General features: G+C 35.4%; 1 protein-coding gene across 6 annotated transcripts in view; it reads right to left on the reverse strand.

The window, feature by feature from the left end:
- Positions 1-20,119, reverse strand: part of CAMSAP2 (calmodulin regulated spectrin associated protein family member 2) — a 90,421-nt gene that overhangs the window by 13,315 nt on the left and 56,987 nt on the right. For all 6 annotated transcript variants that reach the window (XM_075038839.1, XM_075038845.1, XM_075038843.1 and 3 more), the window contains 5 exons: positions 16,803-16,942; positions 6,582-6,675; positions 5,411-5,504; positions 1,263-1,333; positions 686-755 (listed from right to left, as the gene is read on the reverse strand). In XM_075038839.1, coding sequence (XP_074894940.1) covers positions 686-755; positions 1,263-1,333; positions 5,411-5,504; positions 6,582-6,675; positions 16,803-16,942 — 469 coding nt within the window. The remainder of the gene's footprint in view (positions 1-685; positions 756-1,262; positions 1,334-5,410; positions 5,505-6,581; positions 6,676-16,802; positions 16,943-20,119) is intronic.

Below are 20,119 nucleotides of genomic sequence, written 5' to 3' on the forward strand. Positions count from 1 at the left end.
CTTCAAATACAATATAATACATATATTTATATATTTAATAAACAGATATAAATGTAATAAATAGAAATGCACAATAAAATATAATGTAACAACATTTTCTTCACAGATAGCCAATGCTTTTTATTACTTTGGAATAAATTATAGGCATTTTAGGAACATAGCAATTGCCATAGTAGATCAGAAGGAAGGTGTGAAGAGAGACAAAATTTTTACTTACTGAATAACCCACCACTATAACTCTTACCATTTTAACTTTAGTTCACACCTTACAGATTAAAAGTTTATGACCGGTCTAACTGCAAAACAAAACATTCAGCTTGATTGTTCTTACTATCCACAAAGTAATACAAGTTTAAATACTACTGAGCTCATTAGCTATGTTACTCTTACCACTTTTAGTTGATTGCGATGAGTAAATGTGAACATATTTAATACCAGCAATTCAAATCTCTCACATATACCTCATTTCAATGTAAAGGATAGATGATTTATTTCTGAAGTTTGTTTCCTATTACCGAGTTCTTAATCCATGATACAGTTTTCTCTTTCTACTCTCGCAAGTTGCTTACAAGAACTCTTATTACAGGATTCTGAAAATCCAAACTACAATGGAGCATTTATTACTATTTATGACCGATAAATAATAATTTTTTTAACCAACTCACATGGTAAGCAGCCTACTTACCTTTTTTCTTTGGGCCATGTCCCTACATACCCATCTACATAAGACATTGATGTGGACCGCCTGATGACTCCTAAGTGAAATTAAAATATAACCCAAGGTAACTGTTACGAGAAATGATTTTTAAAATCACTTTCTGTTGCTTTAACAAATTACTTTGCTTCACCACTTATAACACTGCAATGGCAAAAAAAAAGTGGTTTTACATTGAGAATACAAGTAGGGCAACTGAGTCAATTGAATCCTGAATATGTATTATACCCCTCATCCCTCGAAGAATTTACTACTCAGTAAAATATACTACAAATACTACTAAAATATACTACAAATACTTGTTGTAAGCCATATTCCACATAATCAAAACAGAAGTCAAATTAAAAAAATAGACACAAAAGGTACAAACACAAACTTCCCATTTGTACATTTTATAAATCACAGAACTCATTCATTAGCCTTTCATGAAAGATCTCCCAGTAATTTCTGCATAAATAGACTTTGAAGAAATACAAGCAAGATAGCAATTTAGTCAGAAGATGACACCTTGTCTCATTGCCTCTTGCACTCATTTGTAAATTGTTACCTGGAACAGATGAATAAGACTGCTGGGGTGTATGGAGTTGGTGAGATGGTGTATAAGTTGGACTTTCCAATCTATAAAGGAAGAGACATTAACTTAAAAGTAATACATCAAAAGCCACATTACAAAAGGGCAACCAGACTTCATGTCCTGGGCCAACACAAAAACAGGTTTATTTTTTGTGCCAGGGAAGAAAATGAGGTGCAATTCTCTTATTGAAATATTAATTTATTAACTAAAAAGAGAACAGTGTTATTGTCTTTAACTGGACCTAATTCAATAGACCAAAATGTCAAAAAGGTATTTCTCCTACACAAAAGGCCACAGAGCGGCATTAGTTTTGTTAACATACTTGTCTCCCGATTTAGTTCATGTAAATACCATTATTAGAAGGTTCTCATTTTTAAGTATGATTTTAGCAAAAAAACCGAAACATAAACATGAACAAAATGAGGCAGCTCCTACTGGCCTCAAAACTGAGTGACTACAGCTACTATCACATACTTTTCATGCATCTCTCTTTTCAGTTGCTTAGTCTGAAACTCCTACTTTGTGTCTGGACTGCAATATGCACTAGAAGTGGATAAAGGAGATTTTGGTAGACATGACTTTATAAATACAAAAAAATATATTCACTACTGAAACAGTAATGACAAAGATTTCCTCTGTTTCTACTTACAACAGATACTTTTTTTGGTTCATAGAGAAGGTCTGTAATAGACTAGCTGCGTTAATCCAGAATAGGATTAACATAATACAGTGTTTTGATCAAGGTGCTTCTTCAGGATCAGAACAAAGACACATGCACAGACACATGCATTTTTATGTAAAACACTTATAAAGAAGCCAGACTTAAAAACCACGCTGGATTAAATCTTTTCATGCTTTGAATTTTGTTCACTGAGTTGAAGAGGACACTCCCAAACTCTCTTTTTTTTTATTCAGTAATTTTCAAAATATTTGTTTAGTGCTATTATAGTTTATATACAGTATGCTTTAGAAATGTTTCTAAATTATATTTGTGGGTAAGATATTCACATCAATTTAAGAAAAATATTGTTGTTTTACAATCTACAAAAATGTCTTCCATAAATATATACTATTTAAAATAGGTTCTCATAAATTCGTGATTTTTTGTGTTAATAACACTACACACTAGCTACATACCTGTTTTAAGTGGCATTTGAGATTTCTATGAAAGTTTAAAAATCATAGATATAATGTCTATAAGTTATCTTAAAAGAAAAGCATGCTTTCAAAATTTCATCCAGCAGCCTGTGAAAATTTGCTACCACAAAGAAAATCCATACACTTCACTTTCCCTCAAGAAAAGACTGATTTTGGCACTGTGACTGTGGTTCCATGGCAACCACAGACATCATAAGTGCTCGTCGCCACAATCCCACTCCCTCCTCTGCGCTGGATCTGGCTCTCCATCCGATCCTCTGAGTCATTTCAACAAGCTAAGCCAACAGAAAAACATTCATTTTTTCCAACTGGGCTAGTTTTTTCTGTCTTTGTGCACTAAAATGACAATGTCAAACACTCAATGGGCAGGCACGTGCAGTTGGGACAAGGAGGAAGGCCAGGACCACAACATCCTGCAGTCAGGTCTGCTCTGCCAGAGAACCTGCAGCCTGGGCATTAGATTCCTACCATCTGAAATAGCTTCTTAGGTCCCTCCTTTGTCCTACAATGCAGTGAAGTCTCATCAAGTTAGATGAAGTACACTGGCTTATGGGGAAAGATATGGCTATTTCTATTACTTGACACAAAACCATATCCATCACTTGTAGAGACACTAAAACAGTGTTGTGATGAGCTAGTACAATATGCAACTCACCACCCATAAGGGCTTCACAATGATCTTTACTGTATATCTGAACATGTCTCAGGAAACATTAGCAGTATTATAAAACACAGTGGTGGCAACTTACAGACTTGACGGTTAAATTTGGAATGGTAATGGCACTAAGAAACATAAAGGCTTTTGTAAGTGTTTATGAAGTTAATTCAGATGCTTATTGTAAAACTTCCAGTCAGTCCTCTCCAGTTTAGAGGCCAAAATCATCTGCACAGACAGAATGTAAACATTTACAGAAAACATAGATTTATTTGGATGAAAAAGATGCTATGTTACTGACCGAATTTGTCAGAGCAGGGATAAATGCATGGTTAATGGCTTCAGCTGTAGGGATTTTTTTTTTTTTTCCACACAGTCAAGGCTACAGATAGACTTCTCTGGTCTTGCTGTCTAGTATTCATCTACTAACTTTATTTACTTTTAAAGAAAGTCTTCTCCACAATGAACACTACAGCACAAGAATAAGTATGGCACAGAACTGTTTCTTTAGTTTAATTTGGTTTTAAGTGTAACTGACATGATTTACTATCTTCATAGAACTACTAAAACATAAGTCACTGAAGTTTTGTTCATGGAGGGCTCTAAAAGGGGGACACCAGGTTGGAAGCCACATACAAATAGCGATTTTTATTGCAAACCTTTCTTTGTTCTGTAGGACAGTCATAGTTACAAGCCCTTTGTTGGACTGCTTGCAGTGGCTTTGCAAGGTGCAAATGGCCTTGGGAAGCCCTGTTCCAAAAGCTACGTTCAAAACTACCGTTTCTTGTTCTCCTGGCTTATATGCTCAGTTTACACTAAAATAACTTCATTGTCTACACGGGAAACGCTTCTGATACACACAGGAAAAAGAGATTTGGAATCACAGCATTTAATGATAGTAAGAAATATTGCTCCCTGATTAAAGTCAGCATAGATTTCCAAACACTAAAGAAAAACCCCCAAAACCCCACAACAAACAACAAACCCTGAAACCAACCAAACACTCCTCTGTCCCCCTCCAAACCCCATCTAAAAACAGCAGAAAAGGATTAACTAGGTTGGCAACCAACAATTTGCCGAACATCTGATTAAAATGCTAATTTTATCCTTCTCCTTTGTGTCAGTTCAGACACAATCAATCAACCTTTGCCCCCAAATTATATGCAATGCTACCCCTCATCCACTATGTTCAGTTCAGATCACTGGAAGGCTTTCTTCACCCTGTCAAAAGAAAGATTAAAAAGAAGGCCTAACATGCAATTTCTGCCTCTTACCATAGAATCATTCAAGTTGGAAAAGACCTTTAAGATCATCAAGTCCAACCATTAACCTAGCACTGCCAAGTCCACCACCAAACCATGTCCCTAAGCACCACATCTACGGGTCTTTTAAATACCTCCAGGGATGGTGACTCCACCACTTCCATGGGCAGCCTGTTCCAATGCTTGACAACCCTTTTGGTGAAGGAATTTTTCCTAATATCCAATCTAAACCTCCCCTGGTGCAACTTGAGGCCGTTTCCTCTTGTCCTATCACTTGTTACTTGTGAGAAGAGACCGGCCCCCACCTTGCTACAACCTCCTTTCAGGTAGCTGTAGAGAGCGATAAGGTCTCCCCTGAGAACTGAATCATATGTATCATCAGCTACGTCATTGGAGAACACAAGGGAAACATGATGTTTTTATATTGCTTCCAAATCTGTAACAGTAATACTAATGTTTCACATAATTTACAAAAAATAGAAATAATGCAAAACATATTTAATAAAGCAGTTAGCTTTCCATTCTTGATGCTCACAAGACTTGGGAAGTTCATCATAGCGCAAGTATTTATTTTTACATATTTGACCTTCATGGTACTTAAGTAACAGATGATACTAAAACCATCACTCAGTGGTTTTCTTGCTGTTATCTTAGTTTACTTTTCTTACCATTTTTTGGAAAATTTGTTGTGATTTCCAGAAAAATAGCTCTTTCAGAGCAGACTTGGCCAGCAGCCCCACATGAAACTGAAGAGGACAAGGAGGCCATATAACACACTTCTGCTCAATGGTAAGGGTTGTTTTGGAAACTGCTAAGACAACAGTACACTGTCCAAGTGGCAAACATGAACACATTGCCTGCTATGCAATGGGGCAGTGAGGGAGATAGCTGAACTATGCGATCTTCCACAAAATTCTACAGATTATATTTGGTAACTCATTCCTTGTGCATTGCAAAAAGGCAACAAAACTAAATAAAAAACTGTGTTTAATTCTGAATAAAAAGGAGAAACTTGTGAAACAGTACTTATGATTCCCTGACATTACCTGGCTATGAAGTCAGAACCAGATGGGCCATCCACATAATTCCTTCTGTTAGCATTCAAGCTGTGAGCAGAAGGTAAATCTTTTGCAGGTTCAACTGCCAGGAAGAACAAAGCTCAAGTTATTATAGTTTAATATTCAGTTAAAACCCATAGTAGAAAAGCATCTGAAATAATGTTAAGTAATGATTTCCAAAGATTTAAAGAATTTTCATTGGTTCCATTATTTAGATTAAAACCCAGTCACTTTCGGCTTTACCTCCTCCAAAGCTCCCATATTGACACTAATTAAGGGAATGGAGAATGACAAATATTACTAGAAACGGCAAGAGAAGAAATAATAAAGAAAAAAACTGAAAAAGAGCCACAAAATTAAAAGCAAGCAATCTTTTTAGCAAAAATAAATATTTTTCTTCTGGAAGAAATTTTTCTGATAAAGACTTTTTTCCCCAAATCCCAAAACTGACTTTTTAGCTAGAAAATAGTATTTTGGTCAGATCCTAAATTGGTTAGCAATATTCAAAAGATTTAAATCATATTTGTATGTGCTATAAAGCATACAAGTGGAAAAAAAAAATTATAAAAGCCACACAATGAAAATCTCTTCCTAGCTCTTGGAGAGACAATCACAGCACTGCTGTATGAATCTTTAAGTTACCATGACTCTGTACTCATTAACAGATCTCAAGATCTACCCAAGAGGTGGATTTTTAAATTTGAGAATTTACTGATGGAGGACTGTGCCTTTGCACCCAGGTACAAAATGCAATTTTACAATTAACTATCTGTCCACTTTCCCCAGATTTATGTTCCTTTCTCTTGGTATCTTCTCCTCAGCAATACAAACTCTTCAGGCTAAAATCTTTTCTTGGCTCCTTATTATGTTTGTTATCCCTACATGGGCATAAAGGGATTCTAGGCTTGCTTAGGTGAGGAAAATTTGCAAGTGATTGTACCACAACAATTTAAATGATTTTTTGGTAATAGACAACAAAATCTAATTATGATTTATGAGATGAGATGAAGATTAACACGAGTAAGGAGTACTTCGCTCCTTCTTTAAGGGGGTTGTACACCACCAAATCTTGTTAACTAAAATATTCACTGTGTTTGTGAACACAATAGCAATCTGTACACATACATACTAAACCAAATCCTTAATATAATTAAATTACCTTGGGGATGCACAACAACACGAGGTTGTACAAATGATGGCTTCACCACTTCAAACCACCAGAACAATTCTGCCATGAACACCATGTAGTTACTCTACAAAAAAGAAACCAAAAAAACAAAAAACAAAACAAAAAAACCAAACCAACCAAAACCAAAAGAAGAAATTTATATTAAAACACAAGCCTGCAAATAAAATAGATTAAGCGGCATTTGGGATATGCCTCTCCATTTCATCAAGTTTACAATCTCTTCTCTCCTAATTTCTTAGAAAAAGAGATCAGTAAGACTGATCTGTAGCACCAACTATCTAATACACATAACTTCACCAGATTGTAACCGTTCAGGTTGAAATGTTTCATAATAAGCATATGCTCAGGCCTGATGCCTTGCAGGCAGGGCAGAGAGGTACAGGACGGGTAGAAAAAGATGCCTGTCAAACAGATTAGCCATTTCCATAAAAGTAGTGAAGTTTTGCAATGCTAGGCAATAAAATTTTCAGAGCTTAACATGAAAAACGCTGGTAGCCCTTAGTTTTAGTGTAGGAATTTTGAATCTGATTTAGGCTTTTGTGTCAAGTATGTGCTTTTTGCCACAATTGTGAAGATGTACCCAAATTTACTAGTCCTTAATGCAAAACAAAAACCAGCAGCAGCATTTGTTTGATGCAGGGTAGAACATAGTTTTAGCTCCAAAGATTTATGCACACTTAATACATTGCTGATATACCTCCCTACTGTATTTTTCCATTACACAGCTATGAAACACAGAAGTGTGGGAGCCATCAGATTTAACACAAGGGGAAAGATGGGTGAAAAGGAAGAAACAACTGATGACATGAACTGCAACAAAAAAGATCAATAGAGGTGAAAAACAGGCAGAAGCAGAAGTAGCAGTTTCTGCTGCAAGAGTATAGAATAAAGAGTGCAAAAAGGCCAGGTTTGTTGAGTGTAGAGGCTGAAGAGTTCAGAGGCCAAATGATCAGGGTCCTAAGCTGCTACAGTCACATGGGTCAGTGCTACTTCGTATCTAGAAATATCACCTGGATGAGATCAACAAGCATCCAGGCCTGGGCTGGCTCAACCATGTGCACAGACTTGTGTCTTACAAAGTCTGAAAATGTAAACAATACAAACCTCTACTTATGCATTAAATTGGGAAACTGTAATTAAACAACTTTTTAAAACAGTTTGTTTAAAAAGTCTTTCTGCAAGAAACCCCAATAATGTCTAGCTAACAATACTTACAAAAGTGTCCTTAGTCACTTTTTTCATGTCATTAACCCTGAATAATTTCAAATATCAGGTTTATTTTCTCCACTTTATGCTATTTTCATTTAACATTTTACACAGTTTAAACGGGAAAAGATAAATTAACAAACTTATTGGTTTAATTTTTATAAACAAAATCAAGAGCACTTGCAACTTACAAACTAGTGTTGAAACCCAGAAACGTATTTCTATGTGACCTTTTTTAAAAAATAATGCTTTCTTGATATTTGGTCCTATAAAACTTCCTGTACTTGAGAAAATTAGCATTTTTACACTAAACTATCAGACACTATCTCTTTTTATTTTTCTTTGAGAATGAAATTATGTGAAAAAAATAGTCTCTCAGGGAAAGTGGGAATTTATTTGCTTTAGAAAAGTTTCAAAAGAAAGCAACGCCTCTTCTGAGTTTTGTGGTAACACAGACAAATCAGAGGTGATTTAGGAAAAAAGCAAAAAATTACCTCATTTTGTTTTGTTCGTTTTTTTTTTTCCTTTCTTTTGCACAAAAATAGGAAAAATGTCTGCTTAAAGGATATTAGTTGTGTACATAACATTACATAGTATGGGACAGAATTCTTAAACGTATTCACAGTAAAACCCACAGCTTGCCCTGGTCTTCTCTACTTGCTTTGGCTTCTGCCATTGCCAAACTGTTGTAGGAAACAGGATACGGTGCCAAGTGGACCTTTGGTTTGATCAAGGACAGCTGTTACTTTGTTTTTTAGAATGGAGTCAGCTTCTACATTTTTTATATGACTTAAGATGATCTTCAGCATAGACTTTGCTATTGTAGATATTAATAGAGCAATCTTTGTACACACAAAACATTCTCATTAGCAGAGCATGGAGCATTTTTCTAATTTCCAGCCCTTTGTTAGCAATAAGGCCTTCCTTTGTCTCCAAGAAAACCTTGCTGCAGATTAAGAATTGCATTTGGGCTCCTTAAATAAACACACAGTCTTTAAAACTTAGTTTAAACTTACAAATAGTTTACTCATTCAATCTCACAGAACTATTTAGGAAAGAGACTTACATATCAACATATATGCTATTCCTTTTCTGAAGGATTTTAGAAGAATGAGGGCTATTAAATATCAGCCAACAAATAGCAGAGTTACAAGAATACAGCAAATGACATAGCTGACAGTTCTTTAACAAAAAATCAGACAAATTCTGAGAAAATAAAACCAGTGGTAAATGGTTTCTATTTTAACTTTTTCTTTGTCCAATTTAAGTATTTTCTGGTTGATTCAGGCACATATGGCTGCAAAGTCTGTAAGTCTTCTGTTGTCAATTCACCAGCTAGAGGAAGAAAACCCAAGCAGAAAGATGAAGCTTTTTGTAATCCAGTAGGAAAGAGAAGAAAACGACTTTGTATTCTGTGATGGACACATTAACTTTCCACTGCATAACTACATAATTAAGCAAGATTGCTCACATTCAATGTTTAACTGTATATTTGAGCACACCTGGTGTATGCCCACAGAGGACATACTCAAATTAAAAATTGTATCCAGATGATGCAAGACTTCCATTTAAGACTTCTTTTGACAGCTTCACTATGTTTTCAGTCCCTCAAATGTCAAATTCCATTGTTGCATTAATTTTGTTGACTTAGAAATGCATATCTCAAATCCTGGAGTGCAGGCAAACACTTGACAAGAATTCTAAACAAAACATTTTATTTCAGAAATAAACCACAGGCATTAGGGGTAAGAATATCTTTTTAAAGTAAACAAAAATTTACTACAAAAATGTTTAATAAGAAATGAGATAACCTCAATTCTGTATCAGTAAACTTTAAAATACAATTTTAAATACCTGACACTTTCGATTAAGATTTATTTTTCCCCAAATATTTCTAATGTAGATAAAGCCTTTACTCCAGCAAGGGGATACTCAGACTGAAAGCTGCTCATACACTTCAGTATATAGCGAAAGGATCAGCCAGATGTTGCCATAGTTGTTATATACAAGCTATAAATAGACTAGAAAAAAACCCACCTCTGCTTATTCAGCACAACAGAACTGAATGAGGAAGAGTTCATAGCATAATCTTTTCCATTATAAGAAAACCTTAAGCATAGCATTTTGGTATCACACACTGATTTGAGTAGGAAGCAACATACATAAAGAAAAAAAATCAGATGTACTTCTCAAAATATGATTTTTAATGCCGTAATTTCTAAATATTACAATTTCTACAATTTTCCTCTTAATATTTCCCCCTCCCCTTACCTCATCTCAAACTTTTACATTTTTAACTATTTTTTTTACTACCAAAATGAATTGTAAAATGTCCTAATCATAGCTTTGTCCCCATCTAAAATAATATTGTATTTAAATACTCCAATTTCTTATGTTTATGTTGAAATGCAGCGTTTAATAGTGACTATTTTATGAAGGATTCAGATATTCCTTGTGAGAACATCTATGCAGTCCTGAACTACTTACTGTAAGACAGATTATTTTTCCAAAATCACCAAAGCAGTGTTTACTGAAGTAAAAATGAAACTGTTGGCTGCAAAGCCTGCTTAGAACTGAGGCTACTTTAGAGTCTGACAGTGAAGCATCGTGATGGAAACAGCATTTTATCAGAAGTTATTTTTAGTCAAAAAAGGATGTTAATAATAATGATCAAAGGGGGATACCGTTGATCAGTAACTTAATTTTTTGGAAAAACTAACTGTGGGTCTGTAGTAATCCTGCTAACCAGGGCTAGAAAGAATGTAGATATTATTTCCACAGATTTTGCCTTGATTACGCCCAAAAAAGTTCTATTACCTCATCACATGATTACCATATGCACTTATACACAAAAATATTCAGAAGCATAACTGAATTGTAATAGTACTGAAAAATAACTAAGCTCTGAGCAGCTCAGACTGGCCCAAAACCACTGAACAGCAGATGGCAGACTTACAGCTTCACAGATGCTTTTATTTGCTAATCATTCTGATTTATTTTTTTCAATTTGATATCTGCAGACTGTTCAGTAGTTGTATGTAGCCAGCTCTACTACTGGTTACATTTTATCTATGGCATCTTCTGGTACTGTACGATAAAAATCCTTCTGTTTAACAGATTTTGGAAGATAATCTTTTGGAAAAAAAAAAATCCCATATTCTGAGTATAAAATCTCAAGTCATTACTTGCTTCTGTATCAAAGGGAGACAAAAACTACCTTGTTTTATAAAATTTTATACAAAAAAGATAACCGATTTTCTTTAATATCTCTATTCTCCCTCCACAATGTCAAAATCACTATTAATTTTTAAATCAAATTAGCTAACAGAAATAGTACATCCGATCTTGCCACTTAAAATGAATTATATCTTTCCAATATTTATAGGGTTTAGATCTGCATATTTATAGAATAGTAACTACAAGGTCGTATATACAAATGATATGAATAATTTGTAATCAGACTTGAATCCACTAAAATTGAACGCAAAAGCAGCTATAAACACTTTTAGGAATTTTCTCAAAATGAACATAAAAATACACTGTAAAATTCATATCACAAGGCACATTAAAATCTCTGTTCAGTAGGCCAGGAAAGTAAGTTACCTCAAATGCAAATCCATAGTTTATATGTTATAAAAGTGCCAACATATATGCATAAAGATTGAATTTAAAAAACTGAGTGTTTCAAACTCTCTGGAGAAGGCCAAATTACAATGCTGTGTATAATCCATGCACTACCAGTTTGCTGTATCTCCTGCCACAGGTTAATAAATGTCATGACAAACTCAAACTGAAAACTCCAGTATGCCTTGTTTCAGACCAGAAGAAAGAAGTGAGAAAACTGGCCAATTAACATCAGTGGAAGCAAACCACACTGCTTCCCTTTAATGAGTCAGGAACATTTAGTCCCTGTCAGTAGAGAAATCTTCTCTTGAACTGTTCCCTGGCTGAATCTTCCTTTTCATTCCTGATCCCGAATCCTTTTAAACCAGCCAGATAGGAATCAAATCCCTGGACTGACTCTGACCATACATACCTAACTGCCACCTCAAACACAGCCAGCTGCTCTCCCAGGTCCTTAAGGAATCCATACGCATGCTTACAGGGATTTGAATTGTAAATTCACATTTGGGTTAGCAGCCTGATTGGCAGTGGTTTTTTTCATTGAGATTGGAGGGAAAGCTGTATAAGACGTGTGGACATCGTGTAGCCCTTAATTTGCAGGATTTATCTATGTCACATATTTGAACACTATTTTTCACATCTCGGAGGACATGGTGCTGATTATAGCTTCTGCTTACATTGTTTGCAAAGTCACCATCAACATTATATCAGAAAGTGCGAGTATTCAAAACTGCTGAAGTACAATAAATATTTTTAGTATAAAACAATCCTTTAGGTATTGTATTTTCCTGTTCAATTCAGCAGTGGAAAAAAAAAAAAGTTCTGGAACCAGCCTCTCCATCTGGCCTACTGGGCCTTTGATAGTGCAATTGTTTGTTCTGTCTGCTCTGGTTAGTAATTAAGTGCAAAAGCAAGCTACCTATTCCATGTGCTTAGTTGCGATTCTGCACAGTTTAGAGTCTGGCCCACATTTAGGTCAGAGGAATGCCCTTCACAGACAAGAGACAGCAATCATCTCTCAGATTTGCTTCATTTCACATTCAGAAAGCTTTCATTCGGAATAAATGTGCCTTCTGCATGAGTTTGGATGAACAGACTCTAAGGTTATCAGAAAACAGCAGCCAAAGAGAGGAAGCATCCATGCTGAAGGGCAGCACATTAAAGTCTCCCAAGAACCAAGAGGCTGCAGAGACTTGTGGCTCTGTTGAATCCCCAAGCACCCCCACACTCAGATATCAGGACTCAGCCAGATCTGTACAGGGCCATCAGCACCTGCTAGTGTCAACAACAGGTTGTATAACCCTAACCGCGCCCACAAGGGCAGTAGCTATTATATGCAGACAAAAAGCACACGATTATACGTATATACACACCTAAAGAGACAACTGAACCCCTTGAGAGACTTTCTGGACACCTTCCCAAAAGCCACTGGTGGGCCAGTATGACCCCCTACTTCTGGGAGACCACTGGGTTGGCCTCCAACCCAGTAAAAATGACTGAGTGAGTGAGTGTGTGTGTGTACTGTGCGAGCAAATGAATGCATTGTGTGAATAGTTCTCTCTTATTAATAAAACGGATTCATTCTATTAATAATAGCAGCTGAATTAATAAAAGGTGTTCTAATATCAGTTGTGATCTGCATCTCACCCTGACTCAATCCTCTATCAATGAAAAGGGAACTTACAACAATACATGTAGATTAAACGAGCAGCACAAGTTTAGGATCACTATTTAAAAAAATCAAACCAAACCAAAAAATCCACAGATTTTTGAAGGCTCAGCTAAAGAAACACTTACAAGAGACAATAATTAACTGTGCATCAGTTGATTCAATGCCAAGTTCCCATGTGAGCTTGCAAATCATGGCAATCACCAAATGATTCAAGCCATCTGTCACTACCCTCTGATAGCCTCACAAATGACTTGTTCTTAGGTCTGAACCCTATGATCCTACTAGAATAAACTGGCAGAGAGTGATCTAAAAATATCAAGAATATAACCAAATACAACTGAAGATGTGGTTTTCCTCTTTTAGAAATACTTTCAACAGGTATCTCACACGAGAAATGTAACATGTGAGATGCATTTTTTTCTTTCATATTCAGGGACCATACATGTCCCTTACAACATCCTTTCAGGAATTATACATTCCATAAGACCTTTATTCAAGCCACAAATGCTACATCCTATTACAGTGTAGTGCTAATCAACTGTTGGGCCAAAGCAATAACAAAGTCTTTACTGTTCTGTAGGGTGGTTTGTGCTTCCTGTGATGGCAGTTCATGCAAGTCCTTCTATTTCTACAAACTTGTTCTTTAGATAGGCAGAACACATGTGTGTCAAGACACAACAAAACAGCTCTTGCAGTTCTATAAAATTTCCCAGATACAGGTGAAGAACAAGATATTATTAAAAACCAAACCAAAACAAAACCTGTCTCAGAATAAAACTGGTTACAGCAGAAGGGAAGAAGGAGAATCAGGGCAAAAAAGCAATCCACACAAATAAAGAGAGATCCAAGATTTTCTATTCTTTCCTCTTGTTAAATATGCAGGGAGGACTAAAAAAATATTGTGTTTATTTTTATGTAATCTCTCTCTACTTGTGTTGGCCTGTCTCAACAGAAAACAACCTGGAATCAGTATGGACCCTTGGTGGTGCCTCAAGCATCCATGGAATGTATTCAAGTATTTTTTTCTTTAACAGCAGTAGCCCTGCCTTAGTAAACATCTTATGAAGAACTTCACAAATGTATTTTTCTTAGAAGAGGAGAAATGGGCATGTGAGGACCAACAAAACTTACTTTCTGCTTAATTTGATTATGACACATTAAAGCTGTCTAGAAAACCAGACAAAGCCTATTTCTTCTCTGTGCTAAAACAGAACTAAGCCAACATAGTTACATCTGCTGCAAAATCTGAGAGTCTGTATCAAAGACTCTGGATGCTTGTTAAATGAAGTTTTAAATTAATCTGAACTTGTTTCTGTGCATTTTGATGGGAAAGCCAAAAGCAGGCACCATCACCTTGGTCAAGTCCTGCACTAGTTTTCCGTATCGTATACTATCTACAACCTACCTTGATTTAACGTAACAGGACAGTGCAGTGTGCCTTGTAAAGAATATAAGGTATTGCACTTTGTGCTTGATCACTTTAAAAGAAAGAGACTCTGCTCCCTTCCTTCTCAAGAACTAGCACGAAGTCAGGATACTTAGTGTAATTTCTAGGACCACACAAGGCACAGTATTGTCATTCCCAAAACTCAGCCATAATTTTTTTCTTGAGGCTTTTTCCAACATATCAGCAGTTTGGTTCTTTTTATTCTTTCTGTCAGCACTATGAATGTCACAGACTTTTAATCAAAAGCATAGTGCCACCTACTGTGCAGTATGAGTCACCCTGAAAACAAATAGAAATTTTTGCTGATTAACAAAGACACCTGATACTACATAAATTTTATAGACTGAGATAAAGGTGACTGCTACTAACCAGTTTAATTCAACGTGTAATATTTAAAATATCCATTTACAATACAAGGTTTTTCAAAGTGACAATAAAATTCTTTGGAGACTATGTACATTTATTAAAACTTACTCTAATCAGATGCACTGGAAAACTAAGAAAGAGCTCCTTTAACTGTGAATTTATTTTGAAAGCAAATTAATTCTTAACACTGGAAAACCAGCGTTTATAGCACTAGCCAAAGTTTCTGTGCCAAGTTTTAGAAGAAAAACTTGGCAGCCTGTCTTTGTAGCATTTACATGTAAATAAGTAACCACACCACAGCAACTTGTAAAAACATGATCACAAAAGGGCTCAGTTCTAGAAATACTCTAAATCTTTGAAAGAACTCTAAATCCTCTCTAAAAACAGTGTTCAGAAACAGCAAAATTACTGAGTCTGTAGCATTTTAAAAGTGTAAAGTCTGATGCATTGGGATATTGACAAAATATTTAATATAGTTACTTTTTTTAAAATTGAAGCTTCACAGTGCATACTGGCTTGAGAAATAATTCAAACCGTTCCTATAAAAAATGGTATTAATTGTCACAAATGAAACCGAAGAATAATAAATTCCATTTATTCCATGTATCTGTAAGCAGAGAGAAAAAATCAAAATGCTGTGAAGGAGTCCCACTCAAGATCACTGAATATGGTTGTAGGACCATATGTTGGGAAAGTACAGACAAGAGAGACTGCAATGCAGCAGGTTTTTTACAAGTAAGTAGGTAGATTACTGAAATTTAAAACCACCAAAAGCTGACTGAAAGCAGTCACTAAACAACTTTGCATACACAAAATAAAACAGCAACAGCTAAGTAGTCTAGACTTAAGTCCTACTGCTCTTACTCACCCTGGCAGCTCATTACTTATTTGAAAAGTATTGGGTTCAACCCTAAAGGAGACAACCAACAAAGCAGTATTCAAGCTCTGGCCTCTGTGACTCAGCTTGTGAGACTGCTATAAAGATCATAAAAAACAGTGAAATGACTGAGATATTTAGAAACCAATTACATCCCATCTGCAATAGATATGCTGACTCCATAAAAATAATATTTCATTCCCTAAAGGCAGGCCAACAAGAATCTTAAACAAACAAAGAACATTTTATATAGAAGAAAGTCTTAGAGAAACATAAGAATGAAAAATTAAAGTTACAGTTAGCCAAGAAATAACTTGATTACTCCTTGTCTTTCCACACCGGCTTAAGAAATGATAGAATAAGCAAAACCTTTTTTTCCTCCTTCTAAAAGAGCACAATTTTAGAATGACCGAAAATGTTTAATTGCTTATTCAAAGAACTGTATTTGTTGGAATTGTGTTCCTGCTTGTGTTCCAGGCATAAAACCATTAGATTTTTCAATGAAATTAACTCAGAAGTTTGCACTTTTAAAAAAGTGAAAAAGCTTTACAGTTAATACCCATAAAATTATTGTGTACACAGAAACAAGAAAGGCAAGTAACAATTCCATAAATAACTCTTCAATATTTTGTCATTTTGTTAAAGCCTTAAAAAATTTAGGCTAATGTAGATCACTATTACATTTTAACAGAACTATCACAGATTACATGCTTTAACTAATAATTAATAGGAAAGAAGATAAAGTGTGAAATAGTTTTGCATAAAATCAAAGTTTTTATAAATACTTTCACAAGTGCTTTTTAAAAAAATATTTGAAATTACTAGAACAACGTAACTGCCAAAAGAAAGTGGTTTTACATGCTACTGAAATTTGTGTTGCATGCTATACCACAAGAGATGCAAACTGATTTTTCACATAGCAGCAGACAAAAAAAAGGCTAAATATATCATTAGCAAAACAGTCCTGTGGACACTGCTTGCATTTTTATTTATTTTTACCTTTATTGAAGAAGCTGCGTAGAGCATATCCTCAAGACTGAAATGGCAACACTGGTTAAGGTATTCCTGACAAAATTCTTGAATCAATTGTAGATTATACAGACTGTCAGCCAAAGACATCGTCTCTTTCAAACAAATATCTAAAAAGGAAGAATAGAAGCAAAGATTAGATTTAGTTACAGGTTTGCAAAAAAAGTGCTCTTTGCTTTGCTGGATTCTGGAGCATTTTCTGGACCAATTCAGGTTTGATTCCCTGCCCACCTCCCCAGAAGGCTTTTATTTTTCTATTTCAGAAACTTAAGCAGTGATGACTCTACATTTTATCTTTGCGGTTTTATATCTTTAGACATTTTCCTAAACATGAATTTTGTTTTTCCACTTTTGACAAGTTTTTTTCTGCTTTGCCTTTTGTGAAAATGGAAGTTATGCTCTAACTCCTGCTATTTCCATATAAAAGAAAAACATTTTTAATCACTAATATACATTTTTTTCAACTAGATTTTCTATCAGCAATAGCAGTAAGAAACATATGCTTTTTCACAAAGTTCTCCACACATACTAGTTCTTTGTCTTTGCATAGGGATCTGAGAGTACATTTTAATGCTATTAAGCCCAAACCTTCCAAAAAACCCAGCATCAGTTCAGTCTTATGTATTATTTTTGTAGATTTACATGTTTGATATGTGATTTTACAGGGATCTGAAGCCTCTGATATATGAATTATTACTCTCTGTTTGGAAGTGCTATTTAAAGACAAAGCAGTGGTAGCAGTGAACAGACTAGTGTAGTTGTAGAGTATTCTCTGAATACTGTTTATGCCCAGCTAACCACCTGTTCTCTTTTTACGACTGCTTCTTGGAAAATTAAGTAGCAATAACAACTTCCAAAAAAAAAAAGGGGGGGGGGGGAGAGGAAGGGGCGGGGGAAGGGGGGGAGGAAGAGGGGAGAAGGAAGGAGGGGGGAAGAAAGGGGGGGTCCTTGTAAGAAGGAGGACTGAATAATAGAAAGTTAAATATACTTCCAGAGCATGCATCAGATTTCATTTCTAAAGCAACACTGTATGACAGAGCTCCACATAAGTTTTAAATTGTTTAGGATAAGAGGTTTCTTCAAACAAGGAATCTACTTCGATGCTAGCAGGATAAGGACTCCCACCTTGAAGAAATCAGACATATTCCATCATCCCAACCCCACAGATGATGATCAATGGAAAAAAATGTTTGACTAAACTTACTGAAGTGGTATTAAATTTAGTAATGAAAAATGCAAAGTCATGCATTTGGATCTAATACAATTATAATGTGATTCACTGGCTGAAAATGATAGAGTGTAGGAAGGTATCGTGTATTAGCCAATGTAAAGATGTTTACGAGCTTTGAAAATAGCAAACATGATGTTAAAATGTATCAGAAAATTTATTTCCCATAGTGACAAAGAAGCACTGTACAAAGCAGTAACAAGATGCCAGTCTGGATTCCTGTGCACAATTACAACCACCCATATTCAAGAAAGATGAACCAAAACTGGACTAGTTGCAGAGGAAGACTATTAAGGATAATAATGAGAATGGAAATCCACTTCAGAAGGGGAGACTGAAAAGGCTTGGTTCAGTAGCCTGGGCAAAACAAGACAAAGAAAATATATCAAAAAAGGTAGACATCAGATTAGGAGAAGCTATTCAAGCCAAAGGGCACTGCTGGAAGAACAACAAAGGCATGCAGAGAGGCTACAACAACATTTAGGTAGAAAAGAAGAATATGATTTAAAATGTGAAAAATGGAGCTCTGCAACAGTGGGTAAGAAGAGTACAGATTTTAAAGAGCTAGACAATTTTAAGACAGAACATAATAATTCCTTTAAGGGATTCACACAATAGCCAATTTCTTGACTCATTGACATAGGGAGTCCTTTCTAGTCCAGTATTCCTTGAAGAAAACCTAGATTTAAAAGTTAAAGTCTGAACGAGAAGAAACAATTTATTTCAGACTACGGAGAACTCCAGATTAATATTTTTTTTCTTTTCTGCTAAAGCATTTTTAAGCATTTTTGCATATGCATTTTTGTTACCTGCCTTCCTTAGTTCCAATACAGAACCAAATCTCAGTGAAATTTAACATGCATCAAAAATTATACTATTAAATACAGGGATGATGGGCAAAGTCTTTTTAAAGTGCTTCTAGTCGCTTCAGAGTACCTTTGAATTTGCTTCTGAGACAATGACACACATATTTATATATCTTTAGGGAAGATGATATCAGGACACCTAACAAGAACATTAAAACTAAAGTTACAAAGACAACATGTATCTTGTCTTGTTTAAAGTCAGATGCTGGAGGGATCTGCTGGTAAGTATATATGTGGTCACAGAGGTTATAAAAGATCTTTTGGACTGTCTGTATTTTCAGCCATACTAAAACAGTAAGAAGAAACTAGGGGTTACCCCCATTCAACACTAGTCAAGTTTTAACTCTTCCCTAATTGCATACAATAATATGTTTGGCTGCAACATTTATGTAAATTGAAAGTTGTTATTTTTCAAAATTCATAAGCTGAAGAAGAATGGTGAATGCATGCATCAGTGTCTTTCATCTTCCAACACCTACTGTGCTGGAAGCTTCCTATAAAGTGGTTGTGTACATGAATTCCAGATTTCAGTCCTTAGCAAACTTTATACCCTTGTTTGTATTGCTGGATTTCTCAGAATGATTCTGGATAAGTGTTCCCACGACATCAAAGGTATCATGGACAGAACACAGGCAGAAAATAATGGGTGTTAGCTGCCAAGACATTTTACAACTACACAAGGCTCTTACTTGCCAAGAGGAAGATGTGACTTCAACCAGGCCACTGAGCAAAAGAATAAGATGACGCTGCTCATCAACACAGACAACTGGTATTACAGAACAGTGTGACACCAATACATTCTGGACTACATATTTTTGTCTACTGTGTAAGTGATATAGGTAACTATCAGGTGAACTAAAAGCCCAGAACACAGAGCAACTATTTGCCATGCAGTGCAGCTATACAGAGTTTGACTCACTCTAACCTCTTCCACATTTTATATCTATAACTGCTCAGATTCACAAGAAAGCAATTATGCAGCTTCAAGAATAATTGTTTTCCAGGTGGCTTCAAGTTTCATAGCACAAAGGCAAATGTGTTGCCACAGTCAGATCTGTAATAATATACCTTAGTATGTTTATTTTAACTGATAACATAGAAGTAAGCACAACATGGAAAAACACCTTGGTTCCTTTTATTTAAATGTAAAAATAAATAGGCACAAAGTTAATAATTAGACACACCACACTCAA

The sequence above is a fragment of the Buteo buteo genome, chromosome 10 (genome assembly GCF_964188355.1).
Source record: "Buteo buteo chromosome 10, bButBut1.hap1.1, whole genome shotgun sequence".
NCBI classification, from domain to species: Eukaryota; Metazoa; Chordata; class Aves; order Accipitriformes; family Accipitridae; genus Buteo; species Buteo buteo.